General features: G+C 36.2%; 1 protein-coding gene across 1 annotated transcript; it reads right to left on the bottom strand.

Moving 5' to 3' along the window:
* Positions 1-8,410: 8,410 nt before the first annotated feature.
* On the bottom strand, positions 8,411-9,152 carry LOC145036883 (uncharacterized). Its single transcript, XM_078985415.1, has one exon. It carries the CDS (start codon positions 9,067-9,069, stop codon positions 8,602-8,604), a length of 468 nt encoding a protein of 155 aa, XP_078841541.1. The 5' UTR covers positions 9,070-9,152; the 3' UTR covers positions 8,411-8,601.
* Between the last annotated feature and the right edge of the window lie 12,236 nt (positions 9,153-21,388).

Genomic DNA, 21,388 nt, shown 5'->3' on the forward strand with positions numbered 1-21,388 from the left:
TTCATACCATGCCCTAGGTGCTTGTTTCAGACCATAAACCGCCTTGTCCAGAATATAACAGTGATTGGGGAATTTTTCATTAACAAAGCCTGGAGGTTGCTCCACGTATACCGTTTCTTCAAGTTCTCCATTCAGAAATGCGCACTTTACGTCCATTTGGTAGATATCAAAGTTCTTGTGCGCAGCATAAGCTAGAAATATTCGAACAGATTCCAGCCTAGCTACAAGAGCAAAAGTTTCCTCATAATCAATTCCTTCCTCCTAGCAGTATTCTTTTACCACGAGACTAGCTTTGTTTCGAATAACATTGCCTTCCTTGTCCATTTTATTTGTGAATACCCATTTAAGACCAACAATTGAGGCGTCTTTGGGAGTTGGAATGAGGCGCCAAACCTTATTTCTTTCGAATTCGTTAAGTTCATCTTGCATAGCTTGAACCAAGTCAGAATGATCAAGAGCAGTATTCACTGTCTTCGGTTCAACTTTTGAGACGAAAGAGTTATACATGCAGAACTCTACTTTGGAGAATAGAGATGTTTTCTTTGCCTTCAGTTGAGATCGGGTTAGAACCTTTTCAGAGACATTACTCACTATCTGGGATACAGGATGATTTCTGGTCCACTTAACAAGAGGAGGCTAATTTGGATCATAGGATGGATCCAATTCAGCATTCACCATTTCTTCTAATTCAGATTAGCTATCGTCATCGTAAAACATATCAGAATTCTCCCCCTCGATTGATGAGCTTTCCGGCGTGGCTGGTATTTCTGGTGCTACATGACTTTCGGGTGTTGTTGTGCTCTCGGGCTGTGTTGAGCTCTCTGGCAGTGTTGAGCTTTCGGGTGCTACAGTACCTTCGGGTGCAGTAGAGCTTTCGGGTGTTACAGTGCCTTCGGGTGCAGTAGAGCTTTCAGGTGTTACAGTACCTTCAGGTGCAGTAGAGCTTTCGGGTGCAACGGGAATAGAATGCTCCCCCTCAACTTGTGAGCTTGGCTGTTTTGAAGAAGATGGATTCTCCCCCCTCAACTGAAGTGCCTTGCTGAGGAGATTTGTTTGGGGCTTGCTCTCCTTTACCCATTCGTTTGGCGGCATCTTCAAAGATTTGCTTCAGATGGTCGATTTTGTTGGCTGCTGCCTTGGCTTCCAAGAGAGTAGCTTTCCCAGGTTCATCGAATAACTCTACAAACTGCTCAAACAAGTTAGCAATTGAGGCTGTGACTTGACCTGTTTGAGTGAAAATTTCTCCAATTGCTTCTTAAGTAGCCTTTATCTTTTTGATGTAACTGTCATCGAAAGTCACATAATATGTCTCTTCGATCTTCCTCGAACGCATATTTAAGACCCGATACGCTTTTGAAGTAAGATAGTATCCCAGAAAAATCCCTTCATCAGCTTTAACGTCGAACTTGTTACGATGTTCTCTAGAGTTGAAGATGAAGCATCGTGAGCCGAATACATGGAAAAATTTAACGTTCGGCTTCCTGTTGTTGATGATCTCATAAGAAGTAAGAGAGAAACGGTTGTTGAGATAGGACCTGTTCTGCGTGAAACATGCTGCAGAAATAGCGTCAGCCCAGAAATATAAAGGTAAAGAAGCGAAACTTAGCATCGTTCGGACCGCTTCACACAAGGATCGGTTTCGTATTTCGACAATTCCGTTCTATTGAGGTGTGTAGGGGGCTGAGAAGTTGTGACTGATTCCTTTTTCCGCCAAAAAGTCTTCAAATTCTTTGTTTATAAACTCCAGTCCATTGTCGCTCCTGATGTTGCGAATGACTTTTCTCAGTTGCACTTCAACCTGCTTAATAAACATCTTTAGCTTGTGAGTAGCCTTAGATTTGTGCTTTAGAAAGAACACCCATGTCAACCGTGAAAAGTCATCAACAACAACAAGAATAAACTTGCTACTGCCAATACTTTTGATTGATGATGGACTACACAAGTCAATGTGAAGTAACTCAAGTGGTTCAACAACTTTAGTGTTAATAATGGATGGGTGACTTTGACGACTCTGCTTCCCCATTTCGCACGCAACACACAAATGTTCTCTATCATACTTGAGTAATGGGAGACCCCTAACATGACCTCCTGTGACAAGCTTGTTGATATCTTTGAAATTGAGATGTGAGAGCCTTCGGAGCCACAACCAGCTTTCGTCAGAATGAGCTTTGGATAGAAGACATATAGTTGGATTTCCTTTGATTGGTTTGAGATTGAGTGGAAACATTTCACCTTTCCGTTCTGATTTGAGAATCACTCTTTTTGTTTTCTTCTCGATGATTTCAGAGCCTTCATCATCAAATGACACCTTGAGACCGGTACCTCCCACCAGTTGAGATACACTGATAAGGTTACGTTGTATCCCTTCAACGTACGCCACCTTTCTTATTGTGAAGTCTCCATTCGTTATCATCCCATAACCCTTTATCGTTCCAAATGAATTGTTTCCGAACTTGACATTTCCACCATTTGGAAGAGATCGAAATTCTCTTAGATCTTCCTTCCTTCCTGTCATGTGACGTGAGCAGCCACTGTCAATATACCATTCTTTGTTGAACTGCTCGTCACTGATAACCTGCAAAAATTAAGCAGATTTAGGAACCCAAAGTTTCTTGGGTCCACGTGAGCCTTTCACAGGAACAGGAATAGTAAGAGAAACATCAACAAGATATGTTCTTTTTATTAATGTTGATTCATCTTTCTTCTTAATAGTGAATACTTTAATTTTGTTAGAATTTGTTGCAGTCGGTTTGGATTCAGGTTTTGGCGTTTGGGACTTGGACTGCTTTCGGTCATTCTTAACAGAGGAAATCTTCGTTTTTCCTTTCAAATCTGTTGAAGATTTCAGATTTTGAATTGGAGCTGAGTTGGGTTTAGAATAAGAAGAATCAGAATGAGATAGTTTGGATTGTGAATGTTTCCTGACTTGAGGTTCCAAGTGACCCTTTTGGTTTTGGTCATTGGAGGGACCAAACCTTGAACTATGATGACTTTTACTTTCGGACCCGAACCTGTGCTTTCGGTAGCTGTCGTTCTCTGAACCGAACTTGTCCCTTCGGTTGTTATTCCTCTCCGAACCGAACCTTCGGTTGTTATTGCTCTCTGAACCGAACCTGTCCTTTCGGTTGTTATTCCTCTCCGAACTGAACCTTCGGTTGTTATTGCTCTCTGAACCGAACCTGTCCTTTCGGTTGTTATTGCTCTCTTGCTGCCTGAAAGCACTTTTCTCTGACTTTGAATTTTTGTCATGATAAGAGAAATGGGTGTTTTGAGATCGCCAAAACTGCTTTCGCTCTGAGTGATTCTTTTTGTATCTCAGATTCCTTTGCTGCTTTTGATCCTTCACTTGTGTCGGCTGTTTGTGGATGTTAGCCTTTTGCTTCTGCTTCTTATCAGCTGGTTCACTTTTCACAAATGATGTTTCGCTTGTGGAAGTGAGTTCTTCTACAGGTACGTATTTTGTTCCACTTGTGCTTGGCACGTCGAAGTTGTCAGGCTTGTTCAATGGTTCTGGTACATATCTGCATTTGGTTTTCCAGGACGTTCACTCAGATAGACCGACTGTCTCGTCGACATTATCTATAGGAGCAGACCAGAAAAACTCATCACAGCCATCTGCATTATCTTCATTTACTATTGCAGTGAGTTCAGCTGTTTGATGTTCGGTTACTCCTTGGACTTTATATACATGATTTGGTGTTGTTCTCACCTTTTGGTACACAACATCCTTTTCCTCAAGAATTGGGGACTTATTTTGGGACAAACGAGCAAACTCCACAGAGTTCTCAGAAATAAGATTTTTGTGGTTTTCGGGTTCGCTTTTAACAAACTCAGAACAGTCGACTTCATCCTCTACAGAAATTTCACTCATATCGCCGTCCTCATTAAGTTCAGATGCGTTTTCAACATCAATTTTATTTTCAGAACTTAAATTGGCATTCAATGAGTCAAATTTTTGTATGGTTTCGGTCCTTAGTTTCAGCTTATCGTTTTCATCCAAAATGTTTTTCAGCATGTCCTTATGGTCTTTGGACTTTATAAAAGATTCGATTTTGTCCAGACCATACATGTAAGTGGGATTCACATCATCAGACGAAACAACACTTTCACAGTTATATACTTCAGCATCGATTTCATCCTTCTTAAACTCAAGGAAGGGCAAAATCATGCGATGAATTTTCTGCCCTATTTCACAATTTAGATGCAGTTGAGTGATGTTAGCATAAAGACGTTTAGCAATCAAACAAAAAACATTTCACTGTTTTAAAAGTTTTAAATTGTCTCTTTGTAAATAAATGTTTTCATCCTTTGACTTAATCAGCTCCGACTCTTTTTGCTCTATCCACATCCTTCGCTCCTCACTTTTGGAAGACACCCTACTTATTTGGTCAGTTAGGTTAGAATTGGTGACCCGTGTTTGAGTTAAACAACTATCCAGATTTGAGAGTCTTGAATTTAAGCTATTTAATTCTTTTTCATAAGATTTATGTGGGACTTTGAATGAAATAAAAAGAGATTGTACCTTCTTGATCAGTTCATCGAGCTCATTGATCTGCACACTAAGAGGTTTTGCTGTGAAGCATAAGTCCTCTCGCTCCTTGATGTCCTGCTTTCCACCATCAATATTGTATCCCCTCATGTGAGATACATTAGTCACCATCAAACACTTCCCACTGCTTTCGTCACCTCTTGCAACATATGTCTTTCCATGTGAAGGCTTTCTCACCTCATCATCCTCCGAGTCAGTGGACCATACCTCCACGCCACCGAACTCGTCATCTGTTGCCGAACCCTGTACAATAAGAGCATTCATAGAAGGGTTAGAAGCAACTTTCTTCCTCTTGATTTCTTCAAGCTTTTTCATCAAGACAACCTCTTCATCTTTTTCATCATCTTTCTCTACCATCTTTTTCAGAACACAATCCTTAGCATAATGGTTCTTTCCTCCACAGTAATAGCAGCTAACACCTGAATCTTCTTCAACTTTCGCCTCTTTCTTTAGTTCCTCTGTCTTCGGCTCCTCCCTAACCTTTTCAGAACTATAGCTTCCCAGCCAATTTCGTTTCTTATTGATAGGGAACCTTTTCTTGATGAACCTCTTGGGATTAGACACCATCATTGCATAATCCTCCGAAGTAAGATTATAGTCTTCCAGGTTCAAATCTTCAGCTTCCACTGCATTCTTGCCCTTTGATAGGAGAGCCAAGGTACCCAAACTCGAGACCACATTCTTTTCTTGCATGACAATCTTTTCTTAGGATTTCAGAATTCCCACCAGTTTTGCGAATGAATAAGACTTAAATTGCTCATGAGCTTTAACTGTAGACACGACAGCTCTCCATTCAGATATTAGGCCATTCAAAAAGGTGACCTTTTGTTCAATCAACTTCCTTTCTATATCATGTTTGATCATCTTGCTAAGAAGATGATTGAAGCGATCAAACATCTGAGTGATAGTTTCATCAGAATTCTGCTTAAATTCACCAAACTCAGACAAAAGCAAGGTCTGAATAGAATGCTCCAAATCTTCATCTGTGGAATATAACTCCCGCAACCTGTCCCAGATTTCTTTGGCGGTACTGCAGGAACTCACCAACCTAAACGTGTCAGACTGAAGAGCAAATCGGATTAGTCTCAATGCTTTGATGTTGCACTGAAACTTCTCCTTTTCGTCTTGAGCAACATCTTTCACGTCTTTTAACAGATCATTATACTCTTTCTGAGTTTTAATGATTCTAGATGTTCCTGAGTGAGCAAATGGTCCAGACACAATAGCTTCCCATATAAGATACCCATTATCTTCAGATCCGATGACGTAGTCTTCAAAGTGATGCGCCCAAACTTCGTAATCTTGGGCGTAAAGAATAGGAATCTTTGTTGTTGATCCAATACTGTTTGAGATGTTGATAGGATTAGATTGAGAATCTTCCATGCTTGATCGTTTAACCTGTTTGAAAGATCAGACTTGTAATATATAATATTAGGGCAAAACGAATAAGTAATGAGATACGTCAATTATGGAGTGACGACTCAATAAATATCAGTTAATGCGGAATAAACCCTAATCACTTCTTTCACAGAAGAGATGTGTATGAATTACACAGCCTCCTCCTCTGATACCAATTGATGAGATATAAATCTCTAAGATCGTTTAGATCTTTCATAGGTTTGGCAAAATAATTTTAGTAAAGTAATAAACAAGAGATGGAATCAACAGTATGCTTAATGATTTAAATGATTCAAGCCTCAGCAGCGCTCGACAAAGAACTTCCGATGTAGAGGCTTTAGGGTTTACAAGATAACAAATCAATGAAGACTATATGATTATCTCTAGAATCTTACGTACTAAGATGCATGCAGGCATCTATAAATACTCAAACCGTAACAAAATAAGTCACTGATGGACAGGCCCAATCGGGATACAAAATAAGGCTAAGAGACGAGCCCAAGACGCAAGACCATATACCCAACACTTATTATAATATCATATTTTCATTTTGTTTTATCTATTGTGTTGTACTGTAAAAAAAATGTTCTCAATTACTACTATAATAAATAAATAAATGAAAGTACATTGCTATATTTGTATTTATATTTGTAATTTTTTTTTTGATAATTGATTATGGTGTATTGAAATAAGAATAATTGTTGGCCTTTGATTCAAAACTCAAATTGAAGAACACTTGTGAGTCTTTATCAATTCAACTTACCCGGTAATTTGCCAAGTAATCCACCAAATAATTCTCAATTTTATGTTTGGAAACACTTAGTTAAACTTTTGTAGTTGACACTTTTAATGTGTATTATTAGACACATTTAATGTAGGTAATATGAGCCGTAGGTAATGTGAGCCGTAGGAAATCTGTAGGTAATAAAGTCAATGGTAATCAAAGTTGGCTCTGTCAGTAATCCGTAGGAAATCCGTAGCTATGTATTTCCGTAGCTATTCCGTAGGAAAATAGTCAAACATGACTTTCATAAGTAACCGTAGGTATTCTGTAGCTATTGTTTTCCGTAGCTATTCCGTAGGTGTTATACCTACGGAAACAGCTGTAGCTATTCTGTAGCTAGTCCGTAGCAATTCCGTAGGACATTTATGCTACAGGGCTAACCCGTAGGTATTTCCCAAGGGAATTTATGCTACAGGGCCAATCCGTAGGTATCGTCTTATACCTACTGAATAGCTACGGATTGTGCCGTAGTTGTTGCCCTAGTTTTCTTATAGTGAATGGATGGCTTCAAAAATGTGAATTCAATTCAATATCAAAGGAAATTGTTCAATCAATGGTCTGGGATTGCTAATTGGTGTATCGTTGATTTGTTTTGTTATTTATGGTATTTTTCATGAATAGGGGTATTTTGGGTACAAAAATATTATATGTATGCTTTGTTCTAAATGTTGAATCAAATTTGTGCTTAAAATGTATGTTTTTACAACTCTTCAGCAACTTCATCCATCAAAAAAGAGAAAAATAATTATTTTTTATCAGTTAGCACATTCAGTCAGATATATAATCAAAATGCATGATTTCTTACTTAGTCAGGATTTCTTATCTAGACAGACTATTCTTAGTTAGGATTTCTTACATTGACAGACTATTTTCAGTCAGTAACTGTCAAGTGGACCTAAGACTTTCTTAAGGGATACAAAAAAAGTTTATACGAATTTACATTATATTGGGGTAAAAGGTATTTTTAGGGTTTTTTGTTTTTATGAATTTGGTAATGGAAAATCTAGTGAGCAGGACAATTTGTTGTTTGCTATAAGGGATGCTGGCCTTTTGTGCGACACGGTTTCACTATCGTTTCTACATAGTGTAGTGGTCGGCTTCAAAAATGAATAAATTTATAAAAACTTATTCACTGGACATACTTTAACTTGACATGACCTATATAAAAACCAAAAAACGTACGTCTCCTGGAAAAGATATTACCTATATAACAACCACAAAACGTACATCTGCTAAAAAAAATATACCTAACAAGGATCTTGTCTATATGAAAGGCATCTCCAAAAGCAATTCCAAGGACCTATACAGACAACAAATTTCCCAATCACAACCTATCGTGTCCCTCCACACCTTCCGTTTTTTTTTTTGTAGTGAGTTAGTTATTTTGCACTATTCATGGAGGTTTGCAAAATGTAATCTATGAGAAGGGAAGATTCTCTCACATACTTTGGCATTTTGTTGTGATAATACAACCGACTTGGCTATTGCACACTACTCATGGGTTGTAGTGTTAGAATTAGTGATAATTGATTGATTATTCCAAATTTTATGATGCCCATGTTTACTTGCACGATAACATCGTCCATCAAAACGATATACGAGCAACATGGACTAAACACAATTACACAAGACAGGAAATTAATTAAGTAATTAACTATAAGCTCTAGAACACCAAAGTATCATCGAAAAACGCAATAAAACTAAACCAAATTACATACGATATAACACACAATACAACGCTCAATCCCACCTATGCTTCTTACCCATCAAGAACATACAAGGCAAACGACACCAATACACCAGATTATTATTCTGGCATCTTATTATTCTATATACACATGCATCGTCACAAAGATATCATAGGATCTAATTAATGCCCAGAAAGCTTATCCTTGATCTTCTCCATCACCCCTTTCTTCTCGTGGGTTTCCCCTCCTTCCCCATAACCACCACCACCAACACCGCCTGCTGTTGTTGTGGAAACCCTTTGATGCTCGTCGGTGTTGTGACCACCAGGAAGCTTTTCTTTGATCTTCTCCGTCATCCCTTTCTTCTCGTGGCCTTCTTCTCTATGTTGCTCGTATCCTGCCCCAGTTCCTATGCCAATGTTGCTGCCGGACAAAGGGGTGGCGCTAGGTTGGTTTTGATAAGATTCAGTTTCTCCGGTGGCGTGACCTAGACCCTGGTGACTAGTGACACCATAATCACCCATGGTTTCATCGGTGGTAGAGTGAAGTGGGTTTCCGTACTCATTAGTTTTCTGATCAACAGGGTTGCCATACTCATCTGTTTGCCGACCTTCTCTTCCGTATGTCTGATCTCCTCCGTATTCTGCCATTTTGATTTTCACTCGATACCTTATAGAAGAAGCTTGAAAACGTAGAATTGAACACTTAGTTCGTTTGTATTTTTTTTAATGAGATTTGGGGGGCTTTATATAGAGGAAAGTGAGATGATGAAAAGATAGTTTACGTGGCGAAATGAAGATGCATAGCATTAATAAACATACATACTATTATAGATAAGTCATAAAAGTCAATTTGTGTAGTCAGGCCGTGTCGACAAGATTTGGTTCGTCGACATATAATCACCTCTTCTTAGCTTCCTGCTAATTGATGAGTTTTCTTTATTATATACTATATTCGTTGTTTAAAAAACACATATTTCATGTCGGTAAGTGTTTGTTGTTTTCACCGATGTTTTAAAAACTGGTTTTTTAATTGAACCGGTATGGCGATCGGTTCCCGGTTCAATCGGTTTAACCGGTTCGACCGTCGGATCAACCGGTTTCTATAATTTTTATTTTTTTTTCTTATTTTTCTACACATACATACATATGTCATGAATTTGACGTCTACAAGTTCAAACATAAAAAATACACATAAAAATAAGTTGTAGATCTATATAAATACAATAAAACAACACATAACTATAAGTTTTATATCAATTCGCATACTTCCAAAAGAAAATAAAGTATAATACCGAAACAAAATATAATTTTAAATGAATATAAATGCATCAAAAAACATCATAACATTTACCATATGTTTTTATTTAGAGAAATCTAAATAAATATGAAAAAATCCACCTTTATTATTGAAAATATTTTTTCCATGTATTTTTATTTAGTTTAACCGGTTCAACCGGTTTTTTCTAAAAACCGGCCGGTTCAATCCGGTTCCAAAGTTGGTGTAAAATCGGAGATAGTTGAACCGCTCTCTTCTCCGGTTCCCGGTCCAACCGGTTTAATCGGCCGGTTCAAACCGGTTTTTAAAACACTGGTTTTCACAGATTGAATCCAAATCTATGAAAATTCACATCCGAATAACCTTTAATGAAAATCGATAGACTAGGTTGAGTCGAATTCACAAATAAATATGTTAAAATGTGATTGTAAGCTCATTTATAATACTGGTTATAGATATTAATTAATTCCCGTATTCGATCATTCCACCATTCTTAATTTTTTTGTTTAATAAAACTAACATTAATAGAAAATAAAACTACATCATTGGGAAAAAAAAAAGTTCACATTAATTTAGGAAAAAAATACCCCTGGTTTTCTTCTTAATGATTGATTCTTATTTCCTAGAATAATTTTACAAAAATTAATGGGGAATGCAAACTTTTCTTCTATTCGTTGGATAATGTTTAAACTAATAACTAAATTAAACTAAATCAGTATATACTTCAATTATTATCAAACTCTTTTTGGGCGGCACACTACATTTAGACATAGTAATTCAATAGGATAACTTTTTAGAGAGAAATAGATTTATTAATTTATTATATAATTAATAAATAACAATAAATGAATTTATTAATATGTTATGGAAATAACATATTAACTAAAAATAGTATTATTTAATTAATAACAAATCATAAATTAATTAAAATTAATTTAGGATTAATCGGATTAATTAAAAGTGTGAGGGCTGGAGTATAATTGTTCAATAGTTGAACAAATTAGGGTTCCAGAAACTTCCTTGGATGGGTGAACGAAATTAGGGATATCATGGGAATTCTACAATATTCTCTACAGATAAATAAGAAGTTGAATAATTACCAATTTGAATTAATATTATTTTAATCAAATTATTGTTATCTAGGGTTTCTGAATTTAATATATATAAAAACCCCTCGACCTATGATTTTTGGCCATCTCTTTATTCATAAGGATAGTCGAAATTTATCCATCATCTCTCTTCTCTCTTTAAGCCTCCTTGTTGCAAGGATAGTCGAAATTTATCCATCATCAGAAGAATGAGATTTCTAGTGCTAGTTTAACTTCAAGTTGAATTGTGATGGATTATCTACTAGTATAATCAAGAGGTATGTAATTCTAAACAAATTTTCCATTTTCGAAATACATAGCGTTCTTATAGGATTCCTAATATTCAATTGGTTATTAAATTCAATATTTAAAACATAGATCCTTTAGGTTGCATACGAAATTAGGGTTTAAGTTTTACCGTCAAAATATGATTTTTGTAACCTATAAATCTCATTAGTGATACCAAAGCGGTTGTTTTCAATTGAATATGCATAATATTTGAATATATCAAGATTAGGGTTTATAGAAATTAAACCCTAAAGGATGCAAATTTTGACTTGGGCTAGGGTTCTTAAAACCGTACCCTCCACCCTTTAATTTCAAATTTTCTAGGGTTTCCTTATTTGATAATTATTAATCTTAAATTGTTTAAAATGGGATAATTAAAATGGGATAACCCATTATTACTTGATTTTTGAAAATTTAGATGGAAAGGGATTACAATTAAATTTAAATTATCTAATTAATAGTTAATGGTAAATAATATTTAATCCTCACAAGATTTAAATTAATTTAATTAATTGTTAATTAAAAGATAAAGATTAAATCCTAATTGGTTTATTTCAAATTGAAATAATTTTCTTAATTTCGAAAATAAATTAAACCTATATTTTAGAAAAGTTTTTAAATACACTGTGTTTATATATATATATATATATATATATATATATATATATATATATATATATATATTATAAGTTAATTACTATATGTATAAGATTAAGTCTGTTGGATCACTAGTATGTCTTATTCACGAAACTGAACTATAATGGGGGGGGGGGGGGGGGGGGGATAAGGAAACAGCCTATAAAATGGAAGTTGAATGTTTAGTCAGTTTATTGAGAATGATGTGAGTATACATGGGGCGGTGAGGGTACTACAATTTCTTATTTAGCTTCTCGAATCCTCATCGTGTTTCTCACTCCATGCATATGTGGCTCCTTTATGGGCCAAAGCTGTCAATGGAGCAGCTATCGAAGAAAATCCTTGGATAAATCTTCGGTAATATCAAGCTAATCCCAGAAATCTTTGAATCTCCGTGGGACTTTTTGGTCGTTCCCACTTCATTACAGTTTCTATCTTTGTTGGGTCAACCATTATTCGCTCTTGGTTAACCACGTGACCTAAAAATTGGACTTCTCGAATCCAGAATTCATATTTGGAGAACTTAGCATACAACTTCTCCTTCTTCAAAACTTCTAATACTTCTCTCAGGTGCTTTCCATGCTCCTGCTGACTCTTTGAGTATATTAGAATGTCATCTATGAACACTATTATAGATTTATCGAGGAATGATTTACAAACCCTATTCATCAAATCCATAAATGTTGTTGGAGCATTGTTCAGTCCAAATAACATAACTAAGAACTCGTAGTGTCTATATCTTATTCTAAATGCAGTCTTTTCGATATCCTGATCTCTTACCTTCAACTGATGGTATCCTGACCTAAGATCGATCTTTGAAAAGTAGCTCCAACCTTGCAGCTAATCGAATAGGTCATCAATCCTCGGTAATGGATACTTGTTCTTCACCGTTGCCTTATTCTACTTTCGGTAGTCTATACACATTCTCATGCTTCCGTCCTTCTTTTTCACGAATAACACCGGAGCTCCCCAGGGTGATGAACTAGGTCGAATAAAATCGTTGTCCAACAGCTCATGAAGTTGTGTCATAAGCTCCTTCATCTCCGCCGGTTCTAATTGGTAAGGTGCTTTTGCTATCGGTGTTGTACCTGGTGACAAGTCTATCCGAAACTCTACTTGTGTATCAGGTGGTAACCCAGGAAGATCTTCGGGAAAGACTTCCGGATAATCACACACAATCGGTATATTCTGCACCTCTTTCTTTTCCTTCTTAGAATCGATAACAAATGCCAAGTATGATGCACATCCCTTGGACAAACATTTTCTGGCTTTCATCAGGGAGATGATTCCAGAATTCACTCTGCGTTTGTCCTCGTACACCATAAATGACTCTTTTCTGGGTGGGTTTACCCTTACTATCTTTTTTCGGCATTGAATCTCAGCATCATTGGCGCTAAGCTAATCCATTCCCAGAACGATGTCGAAACCGTTCAACTCTATGGGTAATAGTGTTGGGTTATGAGCATTCTAACACTCCTAAGTGTACATGCAACCCTAAATACCTTGGATCTATGTTTTCTCTATTATACATGCAAATATGAACATCCAAGGTATTATCCTAATCTAGTATACAAAATAATGAATATAACAAGATAGAATACATACCTCTTTGATAGTGCTTGTCTTCATGAAGCTTGAGTGCTTAGTGCCCCAAGTGTGACACCTCAAATGGTTCACACAACACCATAAGCACTTGGAATAACTTAGAGAGAAATTAGAACACTTCATGAAATCGTCTAGCCCTCATACATACATTAGTCATAGTCACGATTTCTTGAGCCATGGGTTTCTTTTATATGGTGGCTATTAGGGTTACACCATGTAACTCATGACTTTACCCATTCCTTATGCTCCATGGGTTTTAACCTCCATGGAGTATCCATGGGTCACCCCATGGACTTAGTCCAACATAAGGAATCTTGGATCACAAGCCCACATATATAAGAATGAATGATTTACACAATCAACCCATATATTTAATTAGTCTTCTTTTGATCACTTAATTAATTCTAGATTAATTCTTGATCAATACTAATTAAATAATCTCATTATTCTTATTATTAATATACTAGAACTTATAATATATTAATAACCATAAGTGTCTTATTTCTCTCATTATAGTCTATCCAAGTGCATGACGCCATGCAACCCAAATGGACCATGCCGGGTCGGGTCAAGTCTTACCAATTATAGTTATGGACTTAGACATTAATCCAACAGTCTCCCACTTGGATAAGTCTAAAACTATTATTGCGTATGACTTCAGGAACCAACTAGCAATCGTAGCTCTCAAAAGCTTCTGTCGAACTCTGACCTTGTAGATGAACTCTGATCTTTGTCAACGACTTGTCCATTAGATAAGGGATCATATATTCCTCCATTCTAGATATCATTTGGACTGAGACATGGATTATAATCATTCTCTCTGTCCATTAGTTGTTTCCCGATTTCCGATTTATGACGACTGACTAATTGAACAAATCAAATCAGTCCTGGCCCGGCCGAGCACTTCCATTTGTCATCATCAAATCATCGAGGGGCCCACAGATATCGCTTTCATCTCGAAGGTAAAAGGAATGGATAAACTTCGACTTATATGGCTTGTTCTACTACTTGTTGAATCATACACAAAGACACGTTTTATAGCACCGAGTTACCAAATGCAGTTTCGTGCAATCAATGTACAACCAACTCATAGTAACAACTCATATCTCTAGGTTTGAAGAATATAAGATATTATCGTCTCATGATCACTCGTGATAAAATCCATGAAGTGATTCCAATGAGCGCGGGTTGAATCCAATACTCAGAACTTATGAGCACTCATGAGTGTTGTAGCCCTTTGTCCAACAACTTAGACCTCTACAAGCCAACCCATGACAGTCTTAATTCATATCTACTTCCAACATATGACCGACTGTGGATGGTTTGAATAACTTAGTCATTCCGGAAGAATAACCTAGCTTATTCGGGAAGTCAAAACATGCAAAGTGAAACACAATAAAAATTGAATCCAATATGGTCTCAGAACTTATGAATATAAATAAAACACTTTTTATTTATCACCATATGATTACACATTATTCATTGTATATTGTTTCAGCTATCAACCTTATTCTTGAATTTAAAACACTGGTTGTCCCATGCTCCAAGCATGTACACTATGTTTTCTAAACAATAGTCATGCCATACACCAAGTATGCATAATATGTTTGTCTATGATCTTTATTTTGTGAACTAGATCAAATGAACATAACTTCAATGATTCTCTTTTCACACTCCCAAATCCTTACTGCAAATGCAAGAATTCCAAATTCATGTCATTTACTGAAATCTGTTAGATTCTAAACTTATATGCATCGATCCTCTTGTAATGATTATGCACAAAGTTAGAAAGACTTGGCAAAAATCATTACAGAGTATTCCAAAGGAGATCAAATCCTTGGAAACATCCTTCTTGCATTAAGTTTCCTAATCTTAAACAGATTGAAATCTCTGACTTTGAAACATTTCCAGATTCATTTTGACTATCATTTCTGAACAAGAGTTGCCTCCTTACAGATTATGTCAATATGGTCCTTCTAGAATTATCACTATACTTCCAACTGTCCTTGAGCAACCAATCTTTGGTGAACCTTAGATTGTCCTCGACAATTGTTTAATCCTTTTAGTCATATCCAGTTCTAAACCTTTTCCCTTCTTAATGCCCTAGGCATTTGGAAAATTTTAGAAAGGATGAATATAGCACATGTAATCGGTCCTATATCCGAAGCATATGGGACACGATTCATGATGTCTCACATAAAGACTAAACCAGTCTTTTGCTATAACATTTCCATTTCTATTTGCCAAGTTCTCATAACTCAGATTATGAAAAGGGATGTCGTAATCATAATCGAATTTTAGAACGCAAATAATGGACCCATATACAGAATTTCCTTATGTTGAGCCATTCCAACATGAAATTCATATATATTCTTGACTAAATGATTAAAACCTCACGATCTAAGCTTATAGATTTGAGATGAAGTATAATTTCCTCTCCCTTAATTATAGCAAAACAACTTTTTCCCAGTTGAAACCTTTTGTTTTCTATAATTAACATTGCTAGCTTGCAATACTTATCGTAATTATCATGCTCCCACTAACATGATGATTATTAGCATAACACTTATGATCCCACTAGCTTTGACATGTACTCAGAAATCACTGGACTTCTAGAAATCAATACTTTATTGACTTTCTTACCAAAGTTCAGATTTCTGATACTAGATTGTTTTGATAAAACTTTATCAAAACATACACCTTCCTTAGATAGCTTGTGGGTGTGTCAAAACAATTTTAAGAACTATGAAAAGGGATGCCGTAATCATAGTCTTGATCGTTTTGACCTTTGCCATTTCTCACAAGTCCAAGTTAGTGTGCCGGTAAACCACACACGCTCCACTAACGACTTTGAGATCACAATTGCTATCTAGCTAAAATCTACTTAGTGGAAGTGTTTCCTCACCATCATTTTCATGAATCGGAGAGAAACCTTATGACACTTAGATTTAATGGTGTATGAGTTCCTACCCATATGAATTTGTCAAAACCATAATCACAAGACAAGGATAATGACAAATCCAAAACCATATGGATTGAACTCAATCTTAATTTCTTGCCACCTGGCAGCTCAAGGGCCTACCATTGCTTCCAAGTTGTTGTGCAACACATTGAGAACTCTAAGAACTCATATGCAAAGCCAACTTTAACTAGAATGGGCACAGAATATGTCAACACGATAGGTTATAAACCTTAAGTCGTGTGCTAGTGAAGAACTTTAGGTTTTTATTCTTGATTAGTTCTTGAGACTTTCAAGACCTTTAAGACTCCCACTGTCCTCTTGACATATAAGACTTCCTTGTCAAACATTCAAGAGATAGTGTGGATTCTAATCAAGACAAACACTTCACACAATTGGCCTTAGTTGGTCTTTGTTTTATCCAAAACATCACAACTTACCAATTTCAAATGTACAAGAGTAGAAAACTTTTACTCTTACATTTGATAAGTGTTTTAAACCTTCTTTAAGACATGTCACTCAAATTACAATCTTGGAGTACGACTCTAAGACTTGTATTGGAACGAAGTATGACTCATCTTCTTGATTTAACCATTTCAACAATTCAAGATTCCTTCTTCTTAGTCATAAGAATAAACTAAGACTTTCTTAGAGAACAAATTTTGATATGGTTCTTAATCATTAAGATGATCACAAAGCTGATACTAAAGTACTCTCCCATCTTTTCAGATTTGAGAAACTTTTATCTTTCTGCCTAAGTTGATTCTTCTTATTCGCTCTGCCTTACATTGGAACCTTTTCCAATGTCTCAGAGTTACACTTAAGCTTGTAAGTATAATCATATTTACTGAGCTTTAGTAAACTATGACGAATAGCCTTATATCTTTTGTGGTGGACTTAATCAGTGCACATGACTATGTACTCGATCCCTTAGTCCATTACTTGACTCACACATCCATGTGAACAAATAATTAGTCTTAATTTTTCCAATACTTGAAAGTTCTCATTCATCATGCTATACAACTTGCATGATTCCAAGTCCCGGTCCAATTGTAACTTGGGTGATGAGAATCTTTCCTTATTTGGTAAATTTAGACATTACCACAAATGAAGGAATCAATTTCATATTTCCACTCTTGCTATTAATAGAATCATATAAGCAACAATTTTTCCTCAAATGCCATTGTAAGGATATTTTTAAAATAAATAAAATCAAAATTTTCTTTTATTTTAAAACTATGCGGAAAAACTTATCCTTACAATCCATATGAAAACTTATTGTTATCTATTCCTAAGCAATATCTCATAACTCCTAAGAAGTAGCTCAAGAATCCGATCTTCAAACTACGCGATAGAAATCCATCTATGCGATCAGATTCAGCATATTCTTTCTTTTAAGTTCCTTTACTTTTCTTTGATTCTTAAAACATTACCATGTGACCCAGTCACATCATGTATCCGGAATCTCAGAATAGAAACTTAACAGAGTTAGATTAGTGGACTTTTACCTGATGTAGAGTCAATCTTATTGACTTTAACATCCTTAGGTAAATTAGGCAGCTTCGCAACTCATGACCCTTACTTTGGCAATTTAAACATATGGACCCTTTGATAATGGTACACGGGACTATCACAGACTTAGCTTTTCTCTTTACCATTTGTTCAACCGTGTTGACTATGGCCGATCCCTTTCCATTGGGAAGAGAATGCTTTTTCTGTATTTCCAGTGTCACCATTGTCAATGTCCATAAAGTTTCAGGAAGTTGATCTTAACAATAGATAAGATCATTAAGGGTCTTGTCATAGTCTATTTCATAGGTGTCCCAAAGGAACTCACTATGTGACTTAGAAAGTGATTGAACCACCAACTTTCTCAAGACTTTGACACCCAACTCTCCCGGCTTGTCAATATGTGACTACATCTCCAAGATGTGATCACACCTAGACCTTGCCTTGCCATTAGGGCTCGAGTGACTTTAAACTTTTAAAGAACTTGTGGGATAGGGAGAATAATTGGAGGAGGATAAAGAAGTATGATATCCATGGGACATCATCTTCATTTAGGAAAGCTTGTTTCAAGAGATTTGGGAAGATCATAAATGTCTAAACTAGACATGTTATGGGAGATATTCAAGATAGTTGATCTTTGAGTCCTTAATATGACACCCAATATGAAAATATTAAGGCTAGGACCCAACAAACTATTTTATAACTTAGAAGAGGTATGCCGTAATCCAAGCTATAAAACAATTTGAAGGTAGGTGAATGACGATTCACCAATTTCCACCAAGATAAACGAAATGTATTATTAGGTTTTAATTGGTTTTGAAACTCCTAGATCTTTTGAGATTCATTGAACTGTTCAATGGCATGTTTCAATCTCGAGTGTGCCCTTCAGGTTTTGTGACTGGGATGCCGAGGATCACAAAACAAGGTGTGAAGTAACCATGCAAATTACTGGGTACCCTTAAGTGTTTATCCCTCAATCGATGTGCCGGTTAACCACACACGCTCCATCGATACTATGATAAACATTAAGTTACCCTTTGCCTACCTTGTTAAATACGAGTTAGTGTGCCGGTTAACCACACACGCTCCACTAACCGACTTAAACAAAGTGCAAAGTGTAATTTCATGGATTAGCACCTTATTCACATTTTTCCTAAGTAACTAAGATTGGGAATTATTAAGAGTTTAGTTACTTAGTATTTATCATTAATACTTTAATGAAGGGAGAATTATAGTCATGTCAAACCCGTTCGGCTAACGACCCTCCACCAGTCAAGCAAGCGGTGGGTGAGAGTAGACACCCATTAAGTTGCCATTTTATAGGCAACAACCTTATACCCACCTTATAGATCGGCTTTGTGAATGAGGCGTACTAGCGGTAAGACCGACTTTACTCTTATACATATAAATATTATTAACTTATAATATTATAAAGTATAAGGATTGAATTTTAACTTTTAAAATTCTAAGGGCTAACTTGGAATTAAAGTATTCATAAGAGAAAACTTTACAAATTCCAAAACTTGAGGGCAAGTTTTGAAACTATTCAAAACTAATTAATTCCATAACTTATGTATTTAAAGTAGTTTTAATCCAAAAACTCTTCAAGTTCCATAACTTGTGGACAAATTATGGAAGACTTTAAACTAATAAAGAATTAATCTTTTCTTTATTTTATAACTTATGGAATTAATTAAGGTTACATATTTTATTTATTTATTTATTAATGAAGTGACTCTTGAACCTCCATAACTTAAGGACAAGACTCTTCATCTTTTTTTGTAACCTTTGCCAACTTTATGAGTTTTATGAGTCTTTAATGTGACTCTTCATGTAACTTAAGGATAAGTTACACAAACACATTTTATACTCAACTCTTAGATTAATTTGGATTGAAAACAACTTTTTCACTCAACTTTTCTATTAATCTAAGCAACTCATAAGAACAAGATAATTCAAATCAAACTTCTTCATGTAATTAGTCTAACCTTTAAACTAATACAAAACATGAATCTATTGACAATTATCTTAAAAATGGATTAGCATGAACATTACCACATTTAAAAACAAGTTTATAAGTTCAAAACAACTTAGGGTAATGTTCCTAGTCCATTTCTAGCCAAAAACCTCGAAGATATGCTGTCTGGGGTCCAACTCGTCGAGTGCATGAACTCAACTCGGCGAGTTGGATGCATTTTGCCTTGGACTCGTCGAGTCCCTTCATGGACTCGGCGAGTCAGCTGGGCTGACAGCATCAAAACTCGATTTTTCAGCTTCTATTGCAGGTATAACAAGAAAACAAGCCTAGGCTTTGATACCACTGTTGGGTTATGAGCATTCTAACACTCCTAAGTGTACATGCAACCCTAAATACCTTGGATCTATGTTTTCTCTATTATACATGCAAATATGAACATCCAAGGTATTATCCTAATCTAGCATACAAAATAATGAATATAACAAGATAGAATACATACCTCTTTGATAGTGCTTGTCTTCATGAAGCTTGAGTGCTTAGTGCCCCAAGTGTGATACCTCAAATGGTTCACACAACACCATAAGCACTTGGAATAACTTAGAGAGAAATTAGAACACTTCATGAAATCGTCTAGCCCTCATACATACATTAGTCATAGTCACGATTTCTTGAGCCATGGGTTTCTTTTATATGGTGGCTATTAGGGTTACACCATGTAACTCATGACTTTACCCATTCCTTATGCTCCATGGGTTTTAACCTCCATGGAGTATCCATGGGTCACCCCATGGACTTAGTCCAACATAAGGAATCTTGGATCACAAGCCCACATATATAAGAATGAATGATTTACACAATCAACCCATATATTTAATTAGTCTTCTTTTGATCACTTAATTAATTCTAGATTAATTCTTGATCAATACTAATTAAATAATCTCATTATTCTTATTATTAATATACTAGAACTTATAATATATTAATAACCATAAGTGTCTTATTTCTCTCATTATAGTCTATCCAAGTGCATGACGCCATGCAACCCAAATGGACCATGTCGGGTCGGGTCAAGTCTTACCAATTATAGTTATGGACTTAGACATTAATCCAACAAATAGCTCCTCGTAGAATTCGTTTCCGTTTAAGTTGACGAGGATATTCCGAATACGATCACAAACAGGTACGAACTTGCCACTAGCAACTTCTATAATTAGGGTATTATCAAGTGTTTCTACAGGTAATGCTAATTTCCCACCAAATTTATGCGACACAAAGGAGTAGTTGGCTCCGGAATCAAATAGTATATTTGCAGGCAAACCATTTACAAGAAAGGTACCTGAAGCGACGTCTGCTGCCTCTTTCGCAGCCTCGAGCGTCATCTGGAAGGCTCTTGCCTTCGGCTTCGGTGGTATGTTGGGTCTTCCTGTCTCCTTCTTCTTCGGGCAGTCCCTCGATATGTGCCCCTCGTCGTTGCACTCATAACAAACCTTTTTAGTGAACGTGCATTCGTTGGCATAGCGCCCAGGCTTTCCACATTTGAAACAAGTGACTCCTCTGTCACATTTCCCTTGGTGCTTCTTCTTGCATTTGTCGCACCATTTTGCTTCGGCTCCTCCTCCTTTCGAACT

This window comes from Lactuca saligna, chromosome 3, assembly GCF_052625555.1.
Source record: "Lactuca saligna cultivar CGN05327 chromosome 3, ASM5262555v1, whole genome shotgun sequence".
Classification (NCBI taxonomy): Eukaryota; Viridiplantae; Streptophyta; class Magnoliopsida; order Asterales; family Asteraceae; genus Lactuca; species Lactuca saligna.